Source organism: Cinclus cinclus, chromosome 6 (genome assembly GCF_963662255.1).
Source record: "Cinclus cinclus chromosome 6, bCinCin1.1, whole genome shotgun sequence".
In the NCBI taxonomy this organism is placed as follows: domain Eukaryota; kingdom Metazoa; phylum Chordata; class Aves; order Passeriformes; family Cinclidae; genus Cinclus; species Cinclus cinclus.
Genome location: NC_085051.1, coordinates 48,187,461 through 48,212,867, shown reverse-complemented (window position 1 = coordinate 48,212,867; position 25,407 = coordinate 48,187,461). Strand labels below are relative to the sequence as shown.

At 36.3% G+C, this 25,407-nt stretch overlaps 1 protein-coding gene across 2 annotated transcripts in view; it reads left to right on the top strand.

Moving 5' to 3' along the window:
• Positions 1 to 25,407, top strand: part of DICER1 (dicer 1, ribonuclease III) — a 44,770-nt gene that overhangs the window by 11,707 nt on the left and 7,656 nt on the right. For both annotated transcript variants that reach the window (XM_062495518.1, XM_062495520.1), the window contains 16 exons: positions 1,278 to 1,750; positions 5,320 to 5,452; positions 6,387 to 6,629; positions 6,730 to 6,884; positions 8,201 to 8,333; positions 8,787 to 8,862; positions 9,976 to 10,115; positions 13,687 to 13,866; positions 14,737 to 14,950; positions 15,032 to 15,185; positions 16,694 to 16,876; positions 17,191 to 17,296; positions 17,393 to 17,568; positions 17,835 to 18,618; positions 20,028 to 20,183; positions 23,298 to 24,174. In XM_062495518.1, coding sequence (XP_062351502.1) covers positions 1,278 to 1,750; positions 5,320 to 5,452; positions 6,387 to 6,629; positions 6,730 to 6,884; positions 8,201 to 8,333; positions 8,787 to 8,862; positions 9,976 to 10,115; positions 13,687 to 13,866; positions 14,737 to 14,950; positions 15,032 to 15,185; positions 16,694 to 16,876; positions 17,191 to 17,296; positions 17,393 to 17,568; positions 17,835 to 18,618; positions 20,028 to 20,183; positions 23,298 to 24,174 — 4,183 coding nt within the window. The remainder of the gene's footprint in view (positions 1 to 1,277; positions 1,751 to 5,319; positions 5,453 to 6,386; positions 6,630 to 6,729; positions 6,885 to 8,200; positions 8,334 to 8,786; positions 8,863 to 9,975; positions 10,116 to 13,686; positions 13,867 to 14,736; positions 14,951 to 15,031; positions 15,186 to 16,693; positions 16,877 to 17,190; positions 17,297 to 17,392; positions 17,569 to 17,834; positions 18,619 to 20,027; positions 20,184 to 23,297; positions 24,175 to 25,407) is intronic.

Genomic DNA, 25,407 nt, shown 5'->3' with positions numbered 1-25,407 from the left:
TTAGCATTCTTAGAAACTGAGGGCTCTGACACTGTCTATAAAACATTATTTGTGCCAGAGGGAAAGATGGCACATAGCCTATCCCAGTGCAGGGGAATTGGAAGTCCTGGTTACTTCTGTGCTAGGCTTAAACTATAATAGATGAAAATACATAAGGAGTGCTGGCTGGAGGTGATCTTCATGACTTGCAGAGTCCAGAAGAGTGGATTCACTGCTATACATATAAAGCTTGTAACCCTCTGTGCTTGTTTTAAACCAGTAGCTCTCCAAGATGGAGGCAACCATATTAAGGAAAAAAAAAAAGTTTCAGTGCTTTATGTCTTGGCAATGAAGAGTATCAAGCCTCTGTATGCAGTTGCAATTAGAATAGATAGCTTTGCCCTTAAAACTAATAAACTTCACAAAGGGTAAAATAGCATCAGCGGTATGATAGCCTGTTCTTTTATTTCCTCACAGAAGGGAAGAAGGAAGAGAAATTAAAGCACCAGCTGAAAATCAGCATCCTGACTGTTATAGTTCAGTTGTAGTTCTTCTGGTACAATATAGGGCATCCAAATGATAAGTGTCCTATTAATAGTCCTTTGAATTCCATTTCTGAATTCCTAGTTTATTGCCTGACAACTTCAATCTTCTGGAGGAAGCAACTTCTCATCAGATAAGATTATGATGGTACTCTAATGCCTATTCTGTTTCCTATGAATATAGTAATCTCTCCTTTTGCTATTCCACCCACACATACAAACCACTGTGTTCTGTTTTTCCTTGGAAAGGCTAGACTTCCTATAGCTACCTTAAGGCCACCATGCAACTTTCTGGTTATATACTTCTGAAACCCTGCCAGCTATCAGTAGTAAATAAAGTAAAAATGCCAAGTCGTGTTTATTGTATTAGTTCTATGTTATATAATAAATATGAGAATTTTTTTGCTTTGTTTATCTAACGGCTTCAAAAAGTATTCTTGTTCGTATAAATTTCAAATTGCAGTTCTACAAAATGGCAAAATTTTGATAAAGCTTGGGGTTTTTTGGAGTTTCAGAAATGTACAGTTTGAAGTTGATTGGTAGCAATTTAAGGGGGCGGGGAGAACTTGCTCCATTAGAAACACCGAATTTCCCAAGGTCACCTAAATAAGAAAAACAGACTTCTGCATTTTTTTAAGTAGAAAAATTGTCAAAATCCTTACAAAGACTGTGCTGTAAGAGAAAAAAGCCCCTAGTCTTAAATGAATAGTTCATGAATGTACTCTTTGAACTGATACTTGAATTCATTTGTTGTAGATATTGTCAGACTGTCGAGCTGTGTTGGTTGTTCTGGGACCGTGGTGTGCAGATAAGGTAGCTGGGATGATGGTGAGAGAGCTGCAGAAGTATATCAAACATGAACAAGAGGAGCTGCACAGGAAATTTTTATTGTTTACAGACACTTTCCTAAGGAAAATACATGCACTCTGTGAAGAGCACTTCTCGCCTGCCTCACTTGACCTGAAATTTGTGACCCCAAAAGTAATAAAGCTGCTTGAAATCTTGCGCAAATACAAACCATATGAACGGCAGCAGTTTGAAAGTGTTGAATGGTATAACAATAGGAATCAGGATAATTACGTATCTTGGAGTGATTCTGAAGATGATGATGAGGATGAAGAAATTGAGGAGAAAGAGAAGCCAGAGACTAATTTCCCATCTCCCTTTACTAATATTTTATGTGGAATTATTTTTGTGGAAAGAAGATACACAGCAGTTGTTCTAAATAGGTAAAGCTTTTTATTTAAAAAAAAAAATTATTCTGAAAAGGCAGACTCAGCTGCCAGGATGTTAATATCATGAATATGTAGGGGATTGCCTTGTATTTTCAGAACTTTATTCATAAAGTTGGTTTAGGAGATCATACAAAATATTTCTAAAGCGTATGGGAAGAGCGTATGTCTTTGAAAGTTGTACTCAAGGACTTGTTTTGGACCTGAGTTTTTATTTTGATTTCTTTAGGAGGCAAAATGTGAAATACTGTACTAAAACTGTAAAATAAGCATATACTGATTTGTTGTAATAGGCTCTAGCCTACTGTGTGCAATACTCCTGGAAATCTCACCATTACCCTACTAAATCAGTGTTATATTATCAAAGTCTAGAGAAAATCGACTTTACCCTTGCACAAATATCTCTCCAGATTTGCCAGTACTACTTTCACCGTTGGTATTTATAAAGCACCTATTTAGTCAAACACAAAGCACTTTCTTAAAGTCTCCACCAAGAAAAATATGAATGTGGGAGTAATTGCCAACTGGCAATATTGTAGTTCCTTATCAGTTAGTATTCTTGAATGTGATATATGTTAGTTATGTATAGCACTTAATTGTTAAAAGCTGTTTGCCACAACTGTGAATGATGTGACTGATTACCTATCCTGGTTTTGGTTTTTGATAGTTTCCCTGACAGTGTAGCAAATGTGCTGTGCGAGGTGTTCATTGCATTCTGGATACCTTTAAATCTGACTCCTTTGTTGATACATTTTTGCTGGAGTTAATAAGTGCATAACTTATAACTTTGGTCTGCAGACTTGCCTATGTTTTTTGTCAGCTTTTATCTTTGCAGTTTTCCTTTTTTGCATTTTAAATATGTTTGCATAAATCTGTAATATGAGGCAAACCAAGGTGTTCAGCAAAATGAACATACTCTGTTAATAAGTTCTGAAGAAATAACATTAACAAAGTCTTTTGCTGAGCTGAAATGAGTATTTTATTACCCTACAGGGAATGAACAGAATTCTGAAAACTTTTTTCTTCTCTGTTCAGCTGTGAATGTGATTTAAATCATACTGGTTTTCCACTGTGCATTCTTGTATTATGAGATTTATACACTGTACAATAGCCTAACTGCTGTTGAACCTGCTAGAATACAGACTGTAGATGAAATAGGTGATCAAATTCTTCCATCTTTGAGCTTCAGGTATTTTGAGTAGAGGTTATTGGTGGTAAATAATAAAACTATATATATCATTTTATCCCCTTCTGAAAGCTAACTGCCAGACTGCAAAAATGCTTCTTTACTTCATGTGGCACCTGATTTCAGAATACATGATATTGTATTGACCATCACACTTGAGCCGTTGGAATTAAGACTGGAGGCCTTTGATGGAGAAGCTCACTGTAGGCCCTCTTCAGCAGAGTGCATTTAATTCAAGGGTCTCTGCTGATACCTGTACTTAGGCTATATGTAGGGGAAAGACTGACGACTGAATGAGAAAGTCATGAGTGTTTGAATTACTGTATCACAGCTACTTCCAGTAATCCAGTATGGATCATTAAATGGTGCCGAGTTAAAACAGAAGTATAATTTTTTTTGAAACAGAATTATTATGGTAGTATTTAGAACACCATTTTATGAAATCCAGGATGACTGAAGAAGGGCAAAATTCATTACATTTTTATTACATGCAGTTGATGTAGTGGCTCGCTCACTGTTTAATTTAGTGTATGCAGTTGAGTTCTGGTGTCTATAAGCTCCTTTTCAGAACAGAAGACATTTTCTAAAGCTCATTTCCTTCTATTTGCATTGCAGCACCTCTCAGCTCCCTTAAGAGAAGGATTTGAAAGCAGAAGTTCTTGTATCTATTTGAAAAACACCACCTATTACCTACCACAAATAGGTTTTTTTAGTCACAAGGTTGAAGTCCTATATGTTTCTCAGGAACTTGGCAAAGATTTGCAATGAAGTCTTTATTCAAATGCTTTTAATTGTCCAGTTCTGTACAAGTGAACTAAAGTAAGGATATTTGAGATGTTAAATAGGTACTTAATTTGTATGATCTCACAGAAATGCCATGCTGAAAAAGAAAAACAAAAATTCTGTCCGGTTATTAACCCATATTTTCTCAGAGTGTCTGTCTCAAGAGCCTAGACTGCATACAGAAATGTAACTCCCATTTGGCCTTGAGCTAACAAGCCACGTTTTCACTTTAGGAGGATCCTTCTAGTCTGTTTCCCTAAGGATGGCAAGCTGTATGGCTCTTCTGTCCTCTTGCTTATCTCCCTGTTTAGTCCACTTTTAACAGATTGCAGAGAGGAAAGCCTTCAAGGTGTTTTATGTTCCCATATATTTTGTTTAAAATGGGAACTAGGAAAGGGGGCAAGACTTCAGAAGTTTTCCAAGGGTGGAAAGAGCCATTTTCCCTCTGGTTTGGCAGCAGCTTGCTGGGCAGATGGTAGGCTTGTAGCTGGGGACTGGCACAGCATCCATCTACTTCTGTGTGAGGCAGAAGTGCTAGAGATTTTTTTTTGGGAAAGGTTCGAGTTACTGCTGGAGTTGTCGAGAGGCAGGCCGTTCTTTAGCTGTAGGGAGCACCTGGTAAGGGACATGATGGATAGGCTTTGAGCAGACGAGTACTGGGCTGGATATAGTGACACATGCAAGGGATTAGTTGTTGTATATAATCCCTTGGGGGTTTTTTGCTTCTTCTGCTCAAAAGTCTGTTGCAGTTGAGTAATTTCAAATTCTGTTCATCCTGAAAACTGATCAACTAATGATGCTCCAGCATACCTACTTTGGTTGCACATTGTAATTGTGGTTTTAAATCCATAAAGGCCTCATTCTTAGATTTAGTGCATTCTTTATTTAGGTGAGCATTTTTCTACCTTATCTGTGAAATCAAAGCACTGCAGAAACCAACCTTTTGTGCTTCTGTAACATAAAGAATAAACAAAGTGGAAATAAAGTGAAAGCATGAATGCTTCTCACATCCCTGTTGAGTATTCCTTTTAAAGAATTGTATTATGTCCTGTATTTGGGTTAATTTCACAAGCAGTGAACATCTCACTGTGTGGGCTGAGCATCGCTTGAGAAAAACAGGTCACCAGTATACTTGGACAGAATGTATATTCTGATATTAAACAGAATTGCAGTCTTACATTTTAATCTAGAAGTTTACATTCTATACTGAAGAAATATACTTTTGCTGAGGAGGCAGTTACAGGTCTTTCTTCTAAAATCTGCTAGAGCTTACAGGAGAAAAATTAACAAAGCAATTTTGAATAGAGTGCTTTAACAACAGGGAGTGTTAGAGTAATAGATGGGTTTAAAAATATCTAATTTTACCGTGACAGGTCTGAAATGTGTGCGATGCATGAGCACTCCTTGTGTTTCTGTATGCAGTCTGTCTTGTGGTAACCTTACAGATATTTTCAAGAAGACTGCAGTCCAACTTATGTGTTAACATGACTTAATTGTCATGCTTCCACTTTTCCTTTTAATATAGGTCTTACAAATAATAGATTTTCCCCTATTTTGTAGGTTGTGTAACTTCTAAAAACACATGTAATATTTTTAGGTTGATAAAAGAAGCTGGCAAGCAAGATCCAGAACTGGCTTACATCAGTAGCAATTTTATAACTGGACATGGCATTGGCAAGAACCAGCCTCGTAACAAGCAGATGGAAGTAGAATTTAGAAAACAGGAAGAGGTAACTTAAAGAAAAAAAAAAAAGTAAAGTGGCAATACCCTTTTTGGGTGGGTGTGTGTGTGTGTGAAAACACAAATGAAACAAGCAGAGTCTGGGGCACAGTCATTGGGAGTTTGTAGCTTTGTTTTAACAGATACGCATTCTTATTGGAGATACAGATGTTGTTTGTAAAACAATAAAAGCATGTTTGGAGACATTGCTGTGTCACATTACACAAATAGAAATTAAAACTTCATGTAAAATCATCTGTAGGCATATCATTATCTAATTTTTCTGCGTTGTGTTAATGGTACTATAATATGTTAAGAATGTAAAGAATGTCAGGCTTACTGACATTTTCAGTAATTAGGCTGATTTTTATTTTTTCTAAATTTGATTGATCATTAAATGTTATAAATGTTAAACACCCGCCCACCCCACCCCTGATTTTACATAATTTAAAACTCATCCTGGCTGGGTTGTGCTCCAGACACCACACTTTTCTTTAGTATTGTTTCATATATAGTGTAAATATCAGAAGTGTCTAGAATGTGCTCTACCCCCTGAGGATGCTTCAACCTGAGGAATGTTTGGGAAAAGATAGTGTCCTGAAAGCAGCATTTGTTTTTTTCTTTAATACCACAACTGAAAACTTGTAAGTAAATAGGGGAGGTCCTCTCCATTGCTAGGGGTTATAGTACCTTCTTAGACACATTTGATTCCACATACCTGATTTTATTCCTGGAAGTCTGCTGGTTCTGATAAATAGAACTTTTTTTAATAACTAAATTGTTATGTTTCCGAAAAGATTCTTTGTAAGTTTAGTATTTTCATGTCTGGACATGTTTTGGGGGTGTTTGAACCACTCATCTTGGTTTTCCTGCCTTTTGTTGAATCTCATGATGGAAACAGATCTTTGACTAATATGTCAAATTTGTCTTCATTACTTTTGCAGGTTCTTAGAAAATTTCGAGCACATGAGACCAACCTACTTATTGCTACTAGTATTGTAGAAGAGGGTGTTGACATACCAAAATGCAACTTGGTGGTGCGTTTTGATTTGCCCACAGAGTACCGTTCCTATGTGCAATCAAAAGGAAGAGCTAGAGCACCAATTTCCAATTACATTATGCTAGCAGATACAGATAAAATCAAAAGTTTTGAAGAAGATCTTAAGACATACAAAGCAATTGAGAAGGTATGAGGTCAAAGGAACGGGCCTTTTTTTTTTTTAAAATATATCATAGTACTTTTTAAGGGAAAAATCTCTCATCATGTTCTGTTCTTCAAATGCTAAGATCCTCCGAAACAAATGCTCAAAATCTGTTGATGCCAATGAAACTGAAATGGAACCCATTGTTGATGATGATGATATCTTTCCACCCTATGTATTGAGGCCAGATGAGACCAGTCCAAGGGTTACTATTAACACAGCTATTGGACACATAAATAGGTAAGATGTATAATCACTTCTTACTTCATGTCATTGAATAAAAGGTTTCTTTGTTGGTCTTGCAGCATGCATGCATGGGCTGGGGCATTTTACGCATTTCCTCTTAGGCATCTTGACAGAATCTTCTCCCCTAAAGAAAGTGGTCGCAGAGGTTTGAAGGGATTATTTGCTTTCTTTATCCTAGCACAAGTTCTAGCTCCTATAATAAATGTAGTGATGTTGATTCCTGTTTAATTAAAAGCTTCCCTGAAAACATTCAGCTTCAAAATGTGGAGTAAATTTGCATTTTTGCTCTTGTCAAGCTAGTTTTTAAAAATAAAGAACTGTTAAAACAGTAGTTAAATATTCCAGTTCTAATACTCATATTTGTAATAGTAATCTGTTATCATCTTTATAAACAAAACCACAGTAATTAAAGTCCACAAGACAGGATGGGAGCTACTCAAATATCTGTAAGGCAGTAGTAATTAGAGGAGGTTCTCAGTGATAGGAAGACAAAAATAAAAACAAACAGAAGATCCAGGGAGCTGTGGACCAGTCAGTTTTAACTATAGTCATATGGAAGGCTATGGACCAAGTCCTCATGACAACAATTTTTAGCCCCATAAAGAAAACAGGGTTGGCTGAAAGCAACCAAGTTTTACTGAGGGCTTTTTATCTCCAGTGTCATGAAGTGGATGACTGTGAAAAGCAATGAATGTTGTTTAATGAAGTTAAGCTTGTGATGCAATTGCCAAAGTACTACCTTAGTAACTAAATTCTTGAGATGCACACCATTTTGATGGACTGCCTGGTAAATAAAGCCTCTCCGAGCAGTCAGATTTGAAGGATGAATGGCAGATGGTAAATGGTTCAAAGGCTGTCTGGCAGCTGGTTATATGTGGCATTACTTCTGGACTGTTAGGAGGTCCAGCAGAGTTCAACATCAGGATGTTTGCATTTAGTACTAAGTTAGGAGGGAGGGAAGTCAGTACAAGAGAGGACAGGCAGGAGGGGGAAACCATCATAAACAGGAGGAAGAAGGCAACAGTAAACTCAGGAGACATAATGGGAACCCTGGGACCTGGCAGGAAATAGCCTTTTGCATCCTGACAAGCTGGAGTGACCTTTGTGGAGACCAGGTTCATAATAAAGGGCTTGGAGGTGTTCTGCTCAGAAGTTGGTTGAATACGAGTCAGTAGTGTACCTTTACAATGCTTAATATGCCTGAAATTATCTTCTCTAGCATTCATACCAGTAAGGTAATGTTCCACTGAAATGTGTTTAGGTTTCAATTTGCAGGTTTTGATGATGTGTGAAATGTTTTGTCAATTTAGGTATTGTGCTAGATTACCAAGTGATCCATTTACACACCTGGCTCCCAAGTGTAAGACCCGGGAATTACCTGACCATACATTTTATTCTACTCTCTACCTGCCAATCAACTCACCTCTTCGAGCTTCAATTGTTGTAGGTATTTGGGGAAAGAAAAGCATGCAAATATATGAATATGTTGGGCTAAGGATTGGTCTGTCGTTTCTAGATTTAGTTTCAGTTGTTAATTAAAACTATTTTTTTTGTATTGTACTCTCTAACTGGTTTTAGATCACTGTCTGTTTTGTTATGATTCTTTTCCCATCAGTTACTGTTTATGCCAAAGGCAAAAATATTTTGATGTTCTTCCCTCTACATTGTTGTTTCATGCACTCATCCTTTATTGGTTTTGATCAATAGTGTAGTTGAGTTCTTGTAGTTTTTCATTTCCACGGAAAAACATGGAAAAGCCTGAGTATCTTCACAAAACTGCCATCAGCGTGTTTCTTACAAAATTTTTTCTTGCCTGAAATGTTTGTGTTAAACTAAGCATGTATAAGTAACTTGCTAGTAAACCAAAGTTTTTACGAAGTATTTAAATGTTTATAGGGCCCTCCAATGAGTTGTGCAAGACTGGCTGAAAGAGTTGTTGCTCTTATTTGCTGTGAAAAACTGCACAAAATTGGTAAGAACTGGGAAGACAACGTCTTTGTTAACAGTATAGTTCATAGCTGAGAAATTGCATATGGTATGGATGTTATATATGTACATGCCTTTCTGCTGTACCCATCTATTGCAGCTTTCTTTTACTTGCCTTGTTTTGTGATGCAGTCATGTACTTAGTAATTTAGCTTACACCTTTTAAGCTGAAGTTAAAATTTCCAGGGAAATCTGGTTATTTAACAAATTTTGTATTAATCAGCAAAAGCAACGTTAGTACAATTGACGAAGATTTTGGCACTGAATATGCTTAATAGGGGAAAAGAGTCTTGTTCTTTAGAAGGTACTGATTGTAGGTCAGGTCATCCTACAGCCAAAAGAACATGATTTTTAAAGTGAATTGTGACAAAATAGAAAATACACAACCCTAAATGTATTGCTTTCTCTACTGCGTTCTAAGTAATGGTCCAGAAATAAGGCATTGCAGGACTACTTCAGCTCTTTTTTCTAGTAAGTATAGTAGAGTATGTTCTTCATTGTGGAACATTTTAAAGATAATTCTGTGTTACTGTTTTCTTAATGAAGTACAGAAGTATTTATGTATTTTTTAAGCAAAAAAGAATTGTAGATCTGGGGTTTATATCTTTTTTCTGAGTTAAACCTTTTGAAAAAAATTGAATTCATACCAACAAGTGTATCCAAGAATGGCACCCTGATGGTGGCTCAACCCAGTGTTGGAAGTGCACATTCAACTGCAGTAATTAGAATTTTAGAACGATAGAGAAATATGAATTTTTCTTCTTCCTTTGTATAACTCTATGTGAGTGATTTTAAAATAAGTGTTTCAAAGATCACTTTTTATGAGCAAAAGGAGTTCTTGGATATTTTTGTTATAGAATTCAATTTTTAAATTAAATATAAGAGGTTTTTTATTACAAATAAGAATTTTTGCCCAAAATTTGGTCTTTATTACTGTTTCCCCCAAGTTGGACTTCCGGAGCCTTGCAGTAGTCCATGTGTTTTACAACCTTACATATGAGGTGTTTTCACAAGCAGTCTCACTACTGTGTAGGATCTGAAGGAGCCAAGATTTGAGTGTTCATGATGCTGTTTGTTTGTACTCTTTCATAATATTCAGGTGAACTGGATGATCATTTGATGCCAGTTGGTAAAGAAACGGTTAAATATGAGGAGGAACTTGATTTACATGATGAAGAAGAAACCAGCGTTCCAGGAAGGCCAGGCTCTACAAAACGAAGACAGTGCTATCCTAAAGCTGTTCGTATCACTTACTGCTGTCCAGATCTCTGATCTAATGCTTTATGTGCCAATAAGACAGAATTGCCAGCTCTTAATCTTAGCTGATAAGAAGTTTTTAGAGGTCTTGTACTTAACAGTGGATATATTTTGCTGTTCTAATTCTGTGGAAGCCTGCAATGCTACCTGAGTTTATGATACCACATGCTTTGGAAACATGTCTGTGAGCTCAAAGAACATTCACCTTCTGTAGGGCTTGTTGGCAAATACTTACTTGTCTAGTATGAAAATAACTGTGAGGAAAGTAGTTCTCCGTTAATAATCTGTAAAATCTTTACCTTATTACCGGCTTTCAGGGCAAATAATTGAACGCTAAAGATGTGCCCTGGGCTAAATACAGGAATATGTTTGGGGTTTCTGTTTTTGGAGGCTTGGTTTAGTTTGGCAAGTTTACTGGTTGAGCACAGAATTTCATAATTCCTGGTTTAACTCTTATAATATCAAGTGTACTTTTTTTTCCCACTTCTAAAGTAGTTCTGAATATTATACTTAATATTACACTTGGTCTGTTGAAAGGGTCACATACGAAAACACAGCTCTGTGTTAAGTCCTGTATTCACAGTCTGTTACAACAGGTTTCAACCACACCAGCTTGTAAAATTTGACTTCTTAAATGGTATTTGTGGGGGAATTGGAAATACTTGAAGAGAAAATGGAGAAAAGAAGTTTTGTCAGAGTATTTTGCAACTACTCTGGAACCTTCCATTTTCCTCTGCAGTTGTTGCAGGTTCTGTCTAAGGCCTTTTGAATAGGACAGGTAACTCTCATAGAATCTGATAATCTTTGCATTTTACAAAGATGCGCAGTTTACATTTTTGCACAGTGCTTTTTGTTACAAGTGCTTTTTTCTGTCCTCTTACCTCACTATGTAAAATTGTTGGGGTAGAGGTGATTCATAAAATGCATGATTATGGTATCTCATTCAGAGGAGTTGATTTGTCAAGTGATGCATCATTCTTTCTCAGCTATTTCTTTTTTAATAGGGAATCTAAGAATGCTTTCCCGTTGCCTTTGTCCCAACTTCTCACATCTGGAAAAAAAGCTTTGGCGAATGTTTCAGGTCTGCAAGATCCTCTTGGGTTTAATGTAGTTATTAAATTTATGAGTAATTTTCCATTAAGCCAAGGCAATAGTTTTACTGCAGTGTAACTTTTAAAATCCAGGACTACATGTATTGCAATTTAGTTTTAGATAAACAGGAGGATCATTTTGGGACCTGCAAAGTAATGAACTTCTACCAAATGTAAAGCATGGTTTCTTAATGTCTATGACAAATACAAGCAGCAGAATTAAAAGTGCTTGTGGCTGTTGCGAGTATTCACATCTGCAAGCTAATATTGTAATGAGAATTCATATACTGTAGTGCCTGGGCAAAGGGACAGTGTATTGAATTTTGGTTTTGTGTTTATCCCAAGTGTATCAAAACATTTTTGATACTTTTAAACAATTCTGCTGGAAAAAGAATCTGTTAATGAAACTGTGAGTTCAGTCAAGCTTTTTTTTCTGCTCTGAGTACACACATTTTCCTTTTTACCTTTTTTTTTTTTTTCTGTTCTGCTGTTAAGTTCCAAAGGTCTCAGACATAAAATGTGCTCTAGTGTTACTGGTTAAATGTAGGAATTTGCATCAAAGCTTGTTTCAATTTGCTTAATGTGAGGAGAGGCCTGTTTTGCTTTCATCCACTATTGCAGAAAAGAAGGTTCTAAGCATACCTGAAAGCAAGATTAAAACACAAACAAGGTTAAATGGTGTGATTCAAAGCGATAATGCAACTTTATATTTTATAAAAGAATAAGGAAAGAGAGAAAATGGGAAAGTCAAATAGTACCCAGAATAATTACAGGAAGCACGAGAAAGAGGCTACCACTACCATGGGTCCAGCGCTGGCTCACGGGGTGCGATGGGGCAGATCTGCATCGGGTGCGATGGGTCTCTCTCCAGTGAAGTCCCTCCCAGAGCAGTCAGGCATGCCAGTGAGGGAGCAGAGGCACAGCAGCAGGACCAGCATGGGGGGTAGGATCCCAAGCAGTCTCATAGGACAGTGTAGGTAGGTTCCAGCACTTTTTAGATCTGGCAGCACCTGTGGCAGGTTGGGCACTTGCTTATGGATGGTTTTGAGAGCTGCCACAACACATCCACTTCATAACATTTTTTTGGCTGACTCTCGTGATGTATCAAAAGTCTGCTAGTTGGTTTTTTTGCTCTATCAGCTACAAGCTCTTTTAATAATTTTCAAACAGGGTGCTAAATTTTCTAAAAGAAAGCAGTTTCTAAGACTTTCATTAGAGACAATTTGAAACTTGAGTTTTTGGACCTTAATCTTCAAAAAGGTGATGGAGAAACATCCCTTACTCTTTACTTGTTCACAGCATTCCACCCTGTGTTTCTACATTGCCTTTAGGAACACGGGATGCAGGCTTCTTCTCCCATGGTGGTGATACAAGTACAGCAAACAGAGGGGGAAAGCGAGATAATAAGCATGTTATCATGTACATAACCAGGCTAGTGCCAACAATTAAAAATACAAATCCAGTGACACTTGCAACTTTTAATTTGTACTGCTTTTCCCATCTTGTAAGCTCTAAAGACTTTGGGAGGTTAGTAACCCCTGATCTAGGTTCTGATCCATCAAACCAGTCTTGTGTTTCAGTAGATTGAAATAGTTCTTCAGCTTGATCTCTTACTTCTTTCATTTTTGGCTCGTGCCTCCTAGGTGGAGGATGAGACATTATGGATGGTAATGCAACACAATTACAGGGAGAATGTGCTGGAATCAATACCCCTTTGTTTTTCAAGTAGTCAGTAACTGGGGTGATCTGTACTTGCTCCCAAGGGTAAGGGGTAAGGCCTGGCATTGGTTACAAGGGAGGGAGGAAGAGTTGGGGCAGCACCTAACAGGCATAGACAGGTGAGTTTCTTTCCCAAATGCCAGTATTTTACCTTCATGATCAGTCCATGACTTTGTCTTCAGAAGGTCCAGCCCCAATAGATTTGTATGGAGGTGTCCCAAAGCTACTAGAGTTTCAATAGCTTTCTCCTTCCCCAGGAGCAGCACCTTACCTTAGCAATCTTTTGAGGCTGGGCATCTCCAAAAGCACTCACCACCAATGTACCTTTGTTTGAGGAAATGATTCCATATGAAAAGGTGTCTTCAACTTTTAGGGCAGATATTTGAGCTCCAGTATCTACTAGAAAAGTTTTAGGAACTTTATAGGAACCTATAGGGGCAGGTGTTAGTAAGTCTCCTTTAGAATTTTTGGCAAGTCTTCTTGTGAAAAGCCAGCCTCTGTCCCCCAGCTCACTTACTGAGGATAAAGGAAATCTTATTTCTGCCATGCCAGGCTGCTGGCCAAACATTTTTGCTTAAGAAGAAAAAACACTGCTTGAGCCCAGAATAAACTTTTTTTGTTCCTTATTTTTAGCAATATGTTTTCAAATAAACCTAAGAGAAGTTATTCAAAGAATAATAGCTAGGTGAACTTGTTTGATTTTTATCATGTTAATGTTTTTTCTTTTTCTTATTTTTTTTCAGATTCCAGAGTGTTTGAAGGATAGTTATCCCAAACCTGACCAGCCCTGTTACTTGTATGTAATAGGAATGGTGTTAACGACTCCTCTACCTGATGAGCTCAACTTCAGGAGACGAAAGCTGTATCCTCCTGAGGATACAACAAGATGTTTTGGCATATTAACAGCCAAGCCTATACCTCAAGTAAAGAATCTGTTTCCTTTCCTTATTCTTCATGCCTTGCAATCTGTTATTTTCTACTTACTGGCCACCCAACAGAGTGAAGAGTTGGAAATGACCATAAATTATGTTTGTATCAAGTAACCTCAAGAAAATAAGCAACACTATCCATCCAATCAAGTCACTACTTCTGTTTCTGTCTTTAGGGATGGAATAATCTATTATTGCTGAACTTTTGGTTTAGAAATTTAGTATTTTGCATTGGCAGATTCAAGATGTCCCTCCTTTTTTATATGAGGTATGATAGGAGTAGGCATACCAAATACAGAATTGTCCTGCACTGCACTATCTTATATATACAAAAGCTGTGGTAACAAATCATCTCTGTAGCATTCCTAGTCTGCAGCAGAAAAAGTGGGCCATGTTAATTGAAATTGGCACCTCTTGCTTCAGAAAATGTTTAGCTTTTAAGAAAATTTTAAATTATTTTTTAATTGTAATATTTTTAATTTTTTTGTGAGAGTCAGCCGAGGAAGATTTTTTTCAAATTGTATTTTCTGTTGTCCACAAAAGAAGACATTGCAGGAATATGCTGTTTTTCACATTTCTCTCTTCATAATAGAAAATATTTCCTTTTCTATTCAGCTTTTATAAAGACAAACAAGCTGTAAAACACAAGGAGAACTATTTAAAAAACCAAATTAGTAATTTTTTAACATTCAGAGTCTCATCTGTAATTGAAAGCTCATCACAAATTCTGATCCTGTTTGATCTGATTTGCTGTAGGGTCAGTCAAGCATTACCTCAGAATCTGCACTAAACAGGCAGTACTCTATAAAGGAATCCCACTTGGGATTTTCTTTTGTGATTTCTTTTGATTTTGTTCTTGTTTAGATTCCTCACTTTCCTGTGTATACTCGCTCTGGAGAAGTTACAATATCCATTGAGCTTAAGAAATCTGGTTTTACTCTGTCTCTGCAAATGCTTGAGTTGATAACGCGACTCCACCAGTACATTTTTTCACATATTCTTCGTCTTGAGAAACCTGCACTAGAGTTCAAACCTACAGAAGCTGATTCAGCCTATTGTGTTCTACCTCTAAATGTTGGTAAGAGCAAAAATTTCGTAATTTACAATTTGTCAGAAAAGTTCAGCCTAGAAAACTGAGTTTTGCATTTTCATTTTTAAGTTGATGACTCCAGCACTTTGGACATTGACTTTAAGTTTATGGAAGACATTGAGAAATCTGAGGCACGTACAGGCATTCCCAGTACACAGTATACGAAAGAAATGCCTTTTATTTTCAAGTTAGAAGATTACCAGGATGCAGTTATCATTCCACGGTGAGTACTCTACACAGTTTAGGTGTGTACCTCTTGTATTTATACAAATGCTTATAATATGGGCATGTTAGTATCTGCAGCAGAAATGCTTTCTAAGAAGTGTATACTGTTAGTCTGAAGGTATCTGGTTGTGTTTCAGATAATTTAAAGATTTTTTTTTTAAAATCAGTAGTTAATTGTATTTTAGTAGGATTTAAGTGTTTATGCATCCCAAGATTCATTACATTTTTATAAGGAATAGTAGAGCTTACCACAAAAATTGCATAGTACTCTGATAAAATACTGCAACTTCATCAAGAATTGCTTTACTGAAACCAGTTTTAGTCTGGAAGATTGCATGGGAGTCCTGTTCTCTGGTTACTGCTTATGCACACCAAAGGCCTGCTACAGGAAGGTATCACGTTGGTAGGTGGGGAAATTGCAAGTGATGAAAACCATGTAATAGAATCTTTATGTTGAGTGATATTCATTTTTATGTACTGGGCATGCAAAGGTTCTCCAGAATTGGTATGCTTTGTGGAGGCTTAATTATTCCCTATGGACCAGCTGGCTTGTGTTGTACCTAGCATATTATAAACAATGGTACTTGCTGCATATGTAGAGAGGATAAATTTAAGTTTAAGCTTTGTTTTTTAGCCTCATTTGTCTCAGACTTTTTCATTTTAAGAAGATGGAAAGTCTCAGTAGTAGTGTGTAAATTTTGTTTAGAGATACTATTTGTTTAGAATTTCTATTTAGATATTTCAGTAGAAACTTAAAGTTATGGATGCAGCAGGTCAAAGTGTGAAATAACTTCATATGCAAATCTAATTGCTGAATATTGCTTTCATTGTTTTTTTATTACTATTATTTTCTGGGCAAGTTTATCACCGTAGTTTCCAATGAGCCTTGGTAGCAACAAAAAGATGTTGGCACAGTCTGGCTTTAATTTTAATATTCTGTCTGTAATGCAAGGACTTACTTCACTGTGCTTGAAAGGCTTGTGAATTAACCTTGCTATGTATTTGAGGTTTTGTGTTTTAACTTTATTTGGAGGGTGACTTGGTTAAAAATGCCAGTTTAAACATGAGGTAGTATAGTCTTTGTATGCAGAGGAACTCAGTTTCTACTGATGCAAAATATGACATTGGAGACCAGATGTTAAAAAAGCCAGATTATCAAACTTGATTGTTGGGTGTTTTGAATTAAGAAATTATCATTTGTAGCATTACTGTTGTCTAGAGCTTGATTTTGTATTACATACTGAAGACCTAAATTCTCCATTTAATTTAAATGTTTATCTTGTAGAGGGAATTTCACAGATTATAGATTGTCTTTATCTTTGTCTTAAAATATATTTCTCATGTAGCATTTGGGTTAGCTAAAAAAATTATTTCTACAACAAAAAGAACCCTTATTAACCAAAAAATCTCAACTGCGCTGTTTAACTGTTGATCTCCTAACCATGTTAGAACATGAAGAACTTAACAAAAGCTTTACTTTAATACCAACATTTTTTTTCTTTTTAGGTATCGAAATTTTGATCAGCCTCATCGATTCTACGTAGCTGATGTATACACTGATCTTACTCCACTCAGTAAATTTCCTTCCCCTGAATATGAGACTTTTGCTGAATATTATAAAACAAAGTATAATCTTGATCTTACGAATCTTAACCAGCCACTGCTGGATGTGGACCACACATCTTCAAGGTAACAACAGTCATATATTTGTGTCTGATGTTTGTAGTTTGACAGTAAAGTGCCTTTTTTTCTTCTTTAAAATAATGGTTAAAGATGAGGATTTTTGTCTTCCAAAATAATTACTGATTTTTTTTTTCTTGAGAGATACCTAATTTGTGTAACAAGAACTATGAATTGAGTCTTGTTTTCTTCCCAAAGCTAGTAGTGCTGTCACTTCACAGTGCATTGAAGTTGAATGCTAAAAAAACTTAAGAAAATTTAGGCTAGTAAGTTCTATTCATTAATTATATACTTACACTACAGTATTTTCACATGGTTTTTAGACTTAATCTTTTGACTCCTCGCCATTTGAATCAGAAGGGAAAAGCACTTCCATTAAGCAGTGCTGAGAAGAGGAAAGCAAAGTGGGAAAGTTTGCAGAATAAACAGGTAAAATAGAAGCATCTAATTCAAGTGGACTTTCTTACTAGTGGTCTGATGGCTGCCTTAACAAGGAAAATTCTTTTCTTCCCCCTCCTTTCCCAGATACTGGTTCCTGAGCTCTGTGCTATACATCCTATTCCAGCATCATTGTGGAGAAAAGCAGTTTGCCTCCCCAGCATACTTTACCGTCTGCACTGCCTTTTGACAGCAGAAGAACTAAGAGCTCAAACAGCCACCGATGCTGGTGTAGGGGTTAAATCACTTCCTGCAGATTTCAGGCATGTATTTTTTCAATATGGTATCTGGCTACAAGCTGGAAACAGCTATTACTGCATGATGATAAGACTGGTAACTCTTGTTTAACTCATGGCACTTGTCAGTGAAACACAATTTAAAAATACTTGATTTTGAGAGGTGAAGTTACATGTTGCAGTTACTATTCGTTTCAGAAGGCTATGTCTCTTTTTAAACATGTATGTGCATGTAGATTCTTCTTGTCTTCTGCTAATAATTTTTTAAACAAACCTCCTGTTTATCTTTACAGATATCCTAACTTGGACTTCGGATGGAAAAAATCTATTGACAGCAAATCCTTCATCTCTCTTCCTAACTCCTCTGTAGTAGAGAATGAAAATTACTGTAAGCACAGCACAATTGTAGTCCCTGAAAATGCTGCACATCAAGGTGCTAATAGAACCTCTTCTGCAGAAAACCATGACCAAATGTCTGTGAGTTACAGAACATTGCTCAATGAGTCACCCAGTAAACTCCAAATTGATATCTCGGTAGAACTTGCAGCAATTAATGGTGTTTCTTATAATAAAAATCTTGCCAATGGCAATTGTGATTTAGTTAACAGAGACTTTTGCCAAGGAAATCAGCTGAATTACTGCAGGCAGGAAATACCTGTACAACCAACTACCTCATATCCCATTCAGAATTTATACAACAGTGAGAACCAGCCCAAGCCCAGCAATGAATGTACTCTACCGAGTAATAAATACCTTGATGGAAATGCTAACAGATCTACCTCAGATGGATGCCCCGTAATGGCAGTGACCACCAGTACTTCAAAAACTATTAATCTTTCAAAAGACAGAGCAGATTCTGAAAAGAGCCCTTGCAGTGGGTACTCCTCAAAAACTCTTGGTCCTAATCCTGGTCTAATTCTTCAAGCTTTGACTCTTTCAAATGCTAGTGATGGATTTAACCTGGAACGGCTAGAGATGCTTGGTGATTCATTTTTAAAGCATGCCATCACTACATACTTGTTTTGCACTTACCCTGATGCTCACGAGGGACGGCTGTCATACATGAGAAGCAAAAAGGTGAGTAGTAGCAATCCAGTCATGCTGTGTAAAAGGTGTGCTGTAACAAGCCATATGTGTGAAATTTTTGCCAGAAGGTTGAATGGGAACAGGTTGATTTAATTCCACAGCTTTGTTCATTATGCATTGAGTATCGTGCATATTAGGAATAAAAATGCAGGACAACTGTGGGCTTAATATTGCCATAACTGTGATTGATTGAAACTGTTTTCTGCAGTTCAATTTTAAATCTAAACCAGCTGATTACAAACCTATGAAAGGACAGGATTGAATGAAACTAAGAGTTCTGGGTTAGTGAGAACATTTGATGCTCTGAGCTTCTAGAACTGTGTTGAGTAGAAGGTCTTTAACGGTAGTGTTTGAATGAAGGATTGAATTAGCAGCACAGAGCCTTATGCTGCACCTTTGCTTGACCTTTCCTTTATCTTCTCCAGAAGATACTTTCTTGAAATTGTAGCATCTTACTTAAAAATGAGACAACAAAAAAGTCTTACAGAACTGTTGAAACAAAACTTGTGAAAGTATTTTACAATTAATGTAAGCAGTAGGGAATGGAGTCTTCAATTCTGCTGCTGCTAGATCAACTGAAAACTTTTCGTTTTGTTTTTACTTCCACATGATGTGCTAATTTCAATTAAATGCCAAGACACTGATTGTCTACCTCTAATAAAATGCATCATTCTGAAAAGGAAATTATTGTATGGTTCAATCTTGGAAAATAAGGAGGGCTAAATAAGTTGCACTGTTGAAATTAAAGAAGTGATTGAATATTCAGGTTCAAATTTCAGGACTTTAAGACATACAAAGTGCATTTAAAAAGAGAAAAAACGATAAGTGGTTGATAGTTAAAAAGGAAAAGGAAATACATTTGTATCTGAGAAATGCTTTTTTCCCTTCCCTTTAAAATACTTAAAATCATTTTAGAGGCTATCAAAATAACATCTGGATTATGACTTAATAAGTGTTACATGGACCTGTTTTAACACTTTCTACCCCCAAGGTTTAGGTCAGTCTACCTATAAGAACTTTTCATTTCAAATGTAGTCTGAATGATGATTAATTATACTGGTAATAAATTACACTAGTACAGGTTCTGTGTACTATTATTTTAAAAGTAGCAATCAGTTTGTTTTGTGAGGAGAATGTAGTATATTAAATTTCTTGAACAGACAATCACACCTAATATGCTTGGCCTCAGGAAAAAAAAAAGGGGGAAGATGTGTATCTTGCTTTGAGTTGGTTTTACTGTATTATGAAAACTGAACTCCCCTAATCCCCTTTGAGAGTTGAAGAAAATGCATAATATTGCAAGATCCAGCTTGACATGTCACATTTTTTTGCTCCTTTTGCTTTTTAGCCTATTTATGTAAATGTATATCCAAAGATTTATCAGAATGTTCTTCTTTAAGGTCAGCAACTGTAACTTGTATCGCCTTGGAAAAAAGAAAGGACTGCCAAGTCGCATGGTGGTGTCGATTTTTGATCCCCCAGTCAATTGGCTTCCTCCTGGTTACATAGTAAATCAGGACAAGAGCAACACTGACAAGTGGGAGAAAGATGAAATGGTATGAATTTATTTAACTATGTTGATGAGTAGTTATTTGTGTGTCTGCATACTTTCACCCCTACCTCATCCCATCACCCCCAGTTATTTTGCTGTTTTTTAGCAAAGGAAAGGTAAATACATTTATTTGTTTTCTTTCTAATACTTGAGAAAATGAGAAGAAAACTGATTCTAACCAGAACCTGAAGTAAGGAAATTTATTGCACATAATCCAGTATTGAGTGTAGATATTAATGGAGAAGCTTTTCTGATGATATTTAGCCTGCTCCCAGGAGTTTTTTCAGAAGTTTCTGTTGGAAATTTTAAATGGTATTATCATGCCTGCTTTAGCTGTAATACATTCAGGCAGAATGCTGTCTGCTTTTTAATAAATAATGACTTCACCTTTATAGAATATGTGGAGAAGTGTTGGTGATTTTCATAGTGCTGATGCAGATTGAAGAGTAGAACTGGCTTGAGATAATGTTCAATATTGATGGCTGGTGGCTGCACCATGAGGAAAGCTACTTCTCCTGTCAAATGCACTGCTGGCTTAAGTTCTCTCACTGACACAGTCTCTGTCTTACCAAATGCTTGACAATGATAAATCTTAATGAGGAAAGGTTCACACTATTTTCTGACATCCCAGGAGTAGAAGGACATTTGCAGAAATACCAGTGATCATAGCAGTCAGTGATATGACATTGAAGTCTTTGGGACTGGTTTGGAGTTCAGGGGAAGGAGGTGGAAGGACATCTTTCTTCTTCCCCATTCTGAAGATCACACTCAGACTGCAGAACCACCAGAGGGCACATGAGAGTACTGTTAGGTGGATGTACTGTGCAAATAAATATTTATTGCAGAATAAAACAACCTGATTATTGTGGTTCAGTACTGTGCCAAGATTTCATTTCAGAGAGACTTCCTGCTATACCTTTCTGGCATATGAGATAGTACGTTTGGGACTGGAGCTTATGGTTGATTTTTAAAAGGTTTCAGTTTTCCACAACATTTCAGTGGCCTTTTGCTCTGTGATAGTCACCATTTATTTGTAAATAAAACATACCATTTCATACCAAAATGCAGAGAGTGATGAAACTAAATAGTGGGGGTGGGGGGGTTGTGCCAAGTAGGTATTTTTCTGTCTTGGGTGTAAATTTAATTCTTCTTCCGTGGGCTGATGGTCTATAACTGAAAATAGACATCTCAGTATGACAAATTATTACTAAAACATCTTAGTCAAATGTTAGTATATATTAAGCTTTATTAAGGGAAGGAATCTTTCTTCATTCATTTTATCAAATGGCTGATTTCCAGAAGAGCTTTAAAAAAAGCACTTAACATGTATTTTGCATCACTTTTTAATTGGCAGTAACTTACTGAAAATTAGTCAGGTATTATTTAGGAGAAAAATAATTCTGGGTTTAATTTTTAATTTATTTCTTAAATGCTAATAAAAAAATTTAATTATCAGAATTGCTTTCTGTTTCCTTTAGCCACTGCTCATCCTTATCCCTTAGAATTCTTTTCTAATGTACAAGAAGTAATGTACAGACAATGTTGGGATAGTTCATGTAGCTGTCCTGCTACTTAAAATTACATTTTAAGAAACCTGTAAATGAAACCACAGTAAAACTTTATCATTTGTTCCATCTTTGTAAAACAGATGCCAAAATCTGTTTTGGAGAATCCATATAGACATGTCTTATTCAGAGACATTTAAAATATCAGTAGTAAATGTGATTGGTGTTATGTAACAAGAAAAAAGTAGCACTTGTCCTTGTTGGGACTGGTTAAATTAATCTTTAGTTTTATGTTACTGCAAGTATAAATAACTAAAATAACTATCTTAAATCCACTTTTATATCTCTGATCTGTTTAAGTTACAGAAATCCCTTGTGTGTGTGAGATTGCTAATTACAGCAGCAGGAATTCTTTCAGCAGAAATGTCTCAACTAAGAACTTTTGTAGCCACTTTTTTTCCCTCTCCTCTCTAAACTTGACTAAGCCTGGTCCATCCCAATGAGGAGCACTGAGATCTGTTTGATCCTTAGACAGTTTGAAGTGCTGTCTGGTGCCCCTTACAGCTGCCACCTCTGGATGGGTGTGCATTTTGCCCAAAGGGAAGCATCCCCCATGGTAGCATCTGGCTCAGAGATTTGCAAGATTTAGAGACTGAGCCCTACAATATGACATGCATAGGTTCAGGGCAGATAAAGGCTGTTTCACTTGATTCAAGATTCAAGATGCTGTTGGCTTTCAGGACCCAATTCAGGAAAGTGCATTGAATCTGATCTTGCTCCTATCAAATTCAGTGGCAGAATTCCTGCTGACATCAGTGCTGCTGTGTTGAGCCTGTTCGTAGGCCTTTTGATGTTAGGAAGACTACCAGTGCATTTAGTTAGTATGTTTAAGTGCTTTCCTGGATAGGGGCCATGGGAAATTATAAAGAATTACGTAGTTTGGGAATAGTTATGTTCAATTTGTAATTTATGTCAGTCCATACCAATTTGTTCAATATGAGGAGGGAAAAGACATAAGACAATTAATTTTGCTGTTACGGATGTCTAAGTATTAGAAAGTATTGATGACAATTTTGCCTTTTATTAGTTAGGGCTAGAACTAGAGCTGGTAAAAAAAACAAACCTGAAAAGCCCCACTAAATGCATTTTCCATATAGAAAGATGTAGGAAAAAAAATCTTCAAAAGTGCATTGATTCAACATTTGTAATAGCCTTATTTAACAGCTTGAGAGATGGATACACCTAGAATTTTCTGATACTTCCTTTTACCAAATTTGTTAATTTAGGATTTTCTGTTGTTTACTTTGATGTGCAAGTGTGTAATGTTTAATGTATATAAAGTTCACTCTCTGCACCTCACATTCAAGTACAAGCACGAGTTCCTATGAAATGCAGCAATGTGTAGGTGTAGGTTGCTAACAGAGAGTTTGTGTTCCAGGACAAGTATTCCAGTCCTTGACTAAGTTGAGGTTGTGTTGATCAGACAGTGTACTTAGGGACATTAAAACATCTGTATTATTATTAGGAGAGGCTTTTCAAGTTCTGCTTTTCTGATCTTTCTGCAGTAAAAGTATCTCCTTCTTCAACACCAGTTTTTTTGTGTTCTTTCATAGACAAAGGAAAACATGTTGGCTAATGGTAAACTTGATGATTATAATGATGATGAAGAGAATGAAGACCTAATGTGGAGGTTGCCCAAGGAAGAAACAGACTTTGAAGATGATTTTCTGGAGTATGATCAGGAGCATATCAAATTCATTGATAATATGTTAATGGGATCAGGCGCTTTTGTGAAGAAAATTTCACTCTCACACTTTTCAACCACTGATTCAAACTATGAATGGAAAGCACCCAAAAAGTCATCCATGGGTAATGTTCAATGTTCATCAGATTTTGATGATTTTGACTATAGCTCTTGGGATGCCATGTGCTATCTGGATCCTAGCAAGGCTGTTGAAGAGGATGATTTTGTAGTGGGCTTCTGGAATCCATCAGAAGAAAACTGTGGTGTTGATGCAGGAAAACAGTCAATCTCCTATGACTTGCATACAGAGCAGTGTATTGCTGACAAGAGCATTGCAGACTGTGTGGAAGCCCTGTTGGGCTGCTATCTGACCAGCTGTGGTGAAAGAGCTGCTCAGCTTTTCCTGTGTTCATTGGGGCTGAAGGTGCTCCCTGTAATTAAAAAGACTGATTGGGAAGGCACTCTGTGTGCCACCAGAGAGAACTGTAACAGTGAGCAGAAAAATCTTTCACCAAATTCTGCTTCTGTAGCTAATTCAGAGCCTTCTCTGTGTAAAGACCTGGAGTATGGCTGTTTGAAGATTCCACCAAGGTGTATGTTTGATCACCCAGATGCTGAAAAAACCCTAAATCACCTTATTTCTGGTTTTGAAAACTTTGAGAAGAAAATAAATTACAGTTTTAGGAACAAGGCTTATCTTCTTCAGGCATTTACTCATGCCTCTTACCATTATAATACCATTACTGGTAAGTTGTTTTCAAAAAGCTCTATTGTTTTTCCTCCATATTGCAAAAGCAAGAGAAGTACTATCTTGTGTTCCCATATATGTAGAGGCTTCTTTAGACATCACATTACAATAGTCTTGAATACAATATCTTAAATATTTATTCTCACTATTTAGAGAGGAATATTTGCACAAATTTTCTCAGTGATTATTCATATTTTGACTTGATGCAGATAAAATGTCTTTACTGAGGCCTCACCAAGTTTTAAGAAACAGCATCAATGATAAATGCTGTGTTGCTAGCTGTGTATGACTGACATTAGATCCTCATTTAATGGAAATAAGTTCTTGTAGAACTCTGGAAAATTGCCATGTACTTCAGGAAATAGCAGTCATATTTTCCAAATATATTTAGCAAATTTGTTCTGTAATTGAATCCCAAGAATTACACTTTGTCTGTACTTCTGAACACTAACTGTAGACTGCAGCTTTTATTAGCTGAATAATCTGTAGGAGTGCAGAATGTGGAGACTTCCCTTTGAAGCTGTGAATTCAAAGTCTCAATTTAAGTCTAGGCATTTTATTGAGTAAATATTTAAAATCAAAGTTTGAAGTAATTGACTAAATCAGACTAAATATTGGTTTCAGATTAACATTTAATGTTTCTGTACATGATCTCATAAAAGATTGTACAGCCGTAGAAATTTGTATTTCTGTGATCTTTAATTGCTCTTGCTTATATTAATTAATGTAATATTTGTTTCTTCTAAAACATTTATATTTTCCTACAATAATGTGCAATCAAAAGCAAACAGTGATAAAATTCCAACCCTATTTGTAGCGACTGGCAAATTTCTTTGCAGTCAGCAGTCGAAATTTTTCCCATAGTGAATTAGGCCCTTATTCCAAGGAGTGAGAAAGCTCTGCTTTCATTAAAGAAATAAGTAATTTTGAAATGCTACTGCACTGAGAAACAGTTCTGACAAAACACAGAAGCACTTCTTTGGTTTTTCGTTGTAGGGCATATTGCCCACATATGTATTTACTTTTTACAAATATTTCACAAAACATATTGAAAGTAAATGATTCCTTCATTTTTAGACATAAATAAATACATATATACACTACCAGAAACCTTGGGGCATAGTGTCCAGTTAAAATTACATTGTTGAAACTGTAGAAAAACTGTTTGTTTCATTTCCCTTTATCAAGTGAGACAACTGAATATCTGTTATCTGTGACTTTTTCTCTTTAA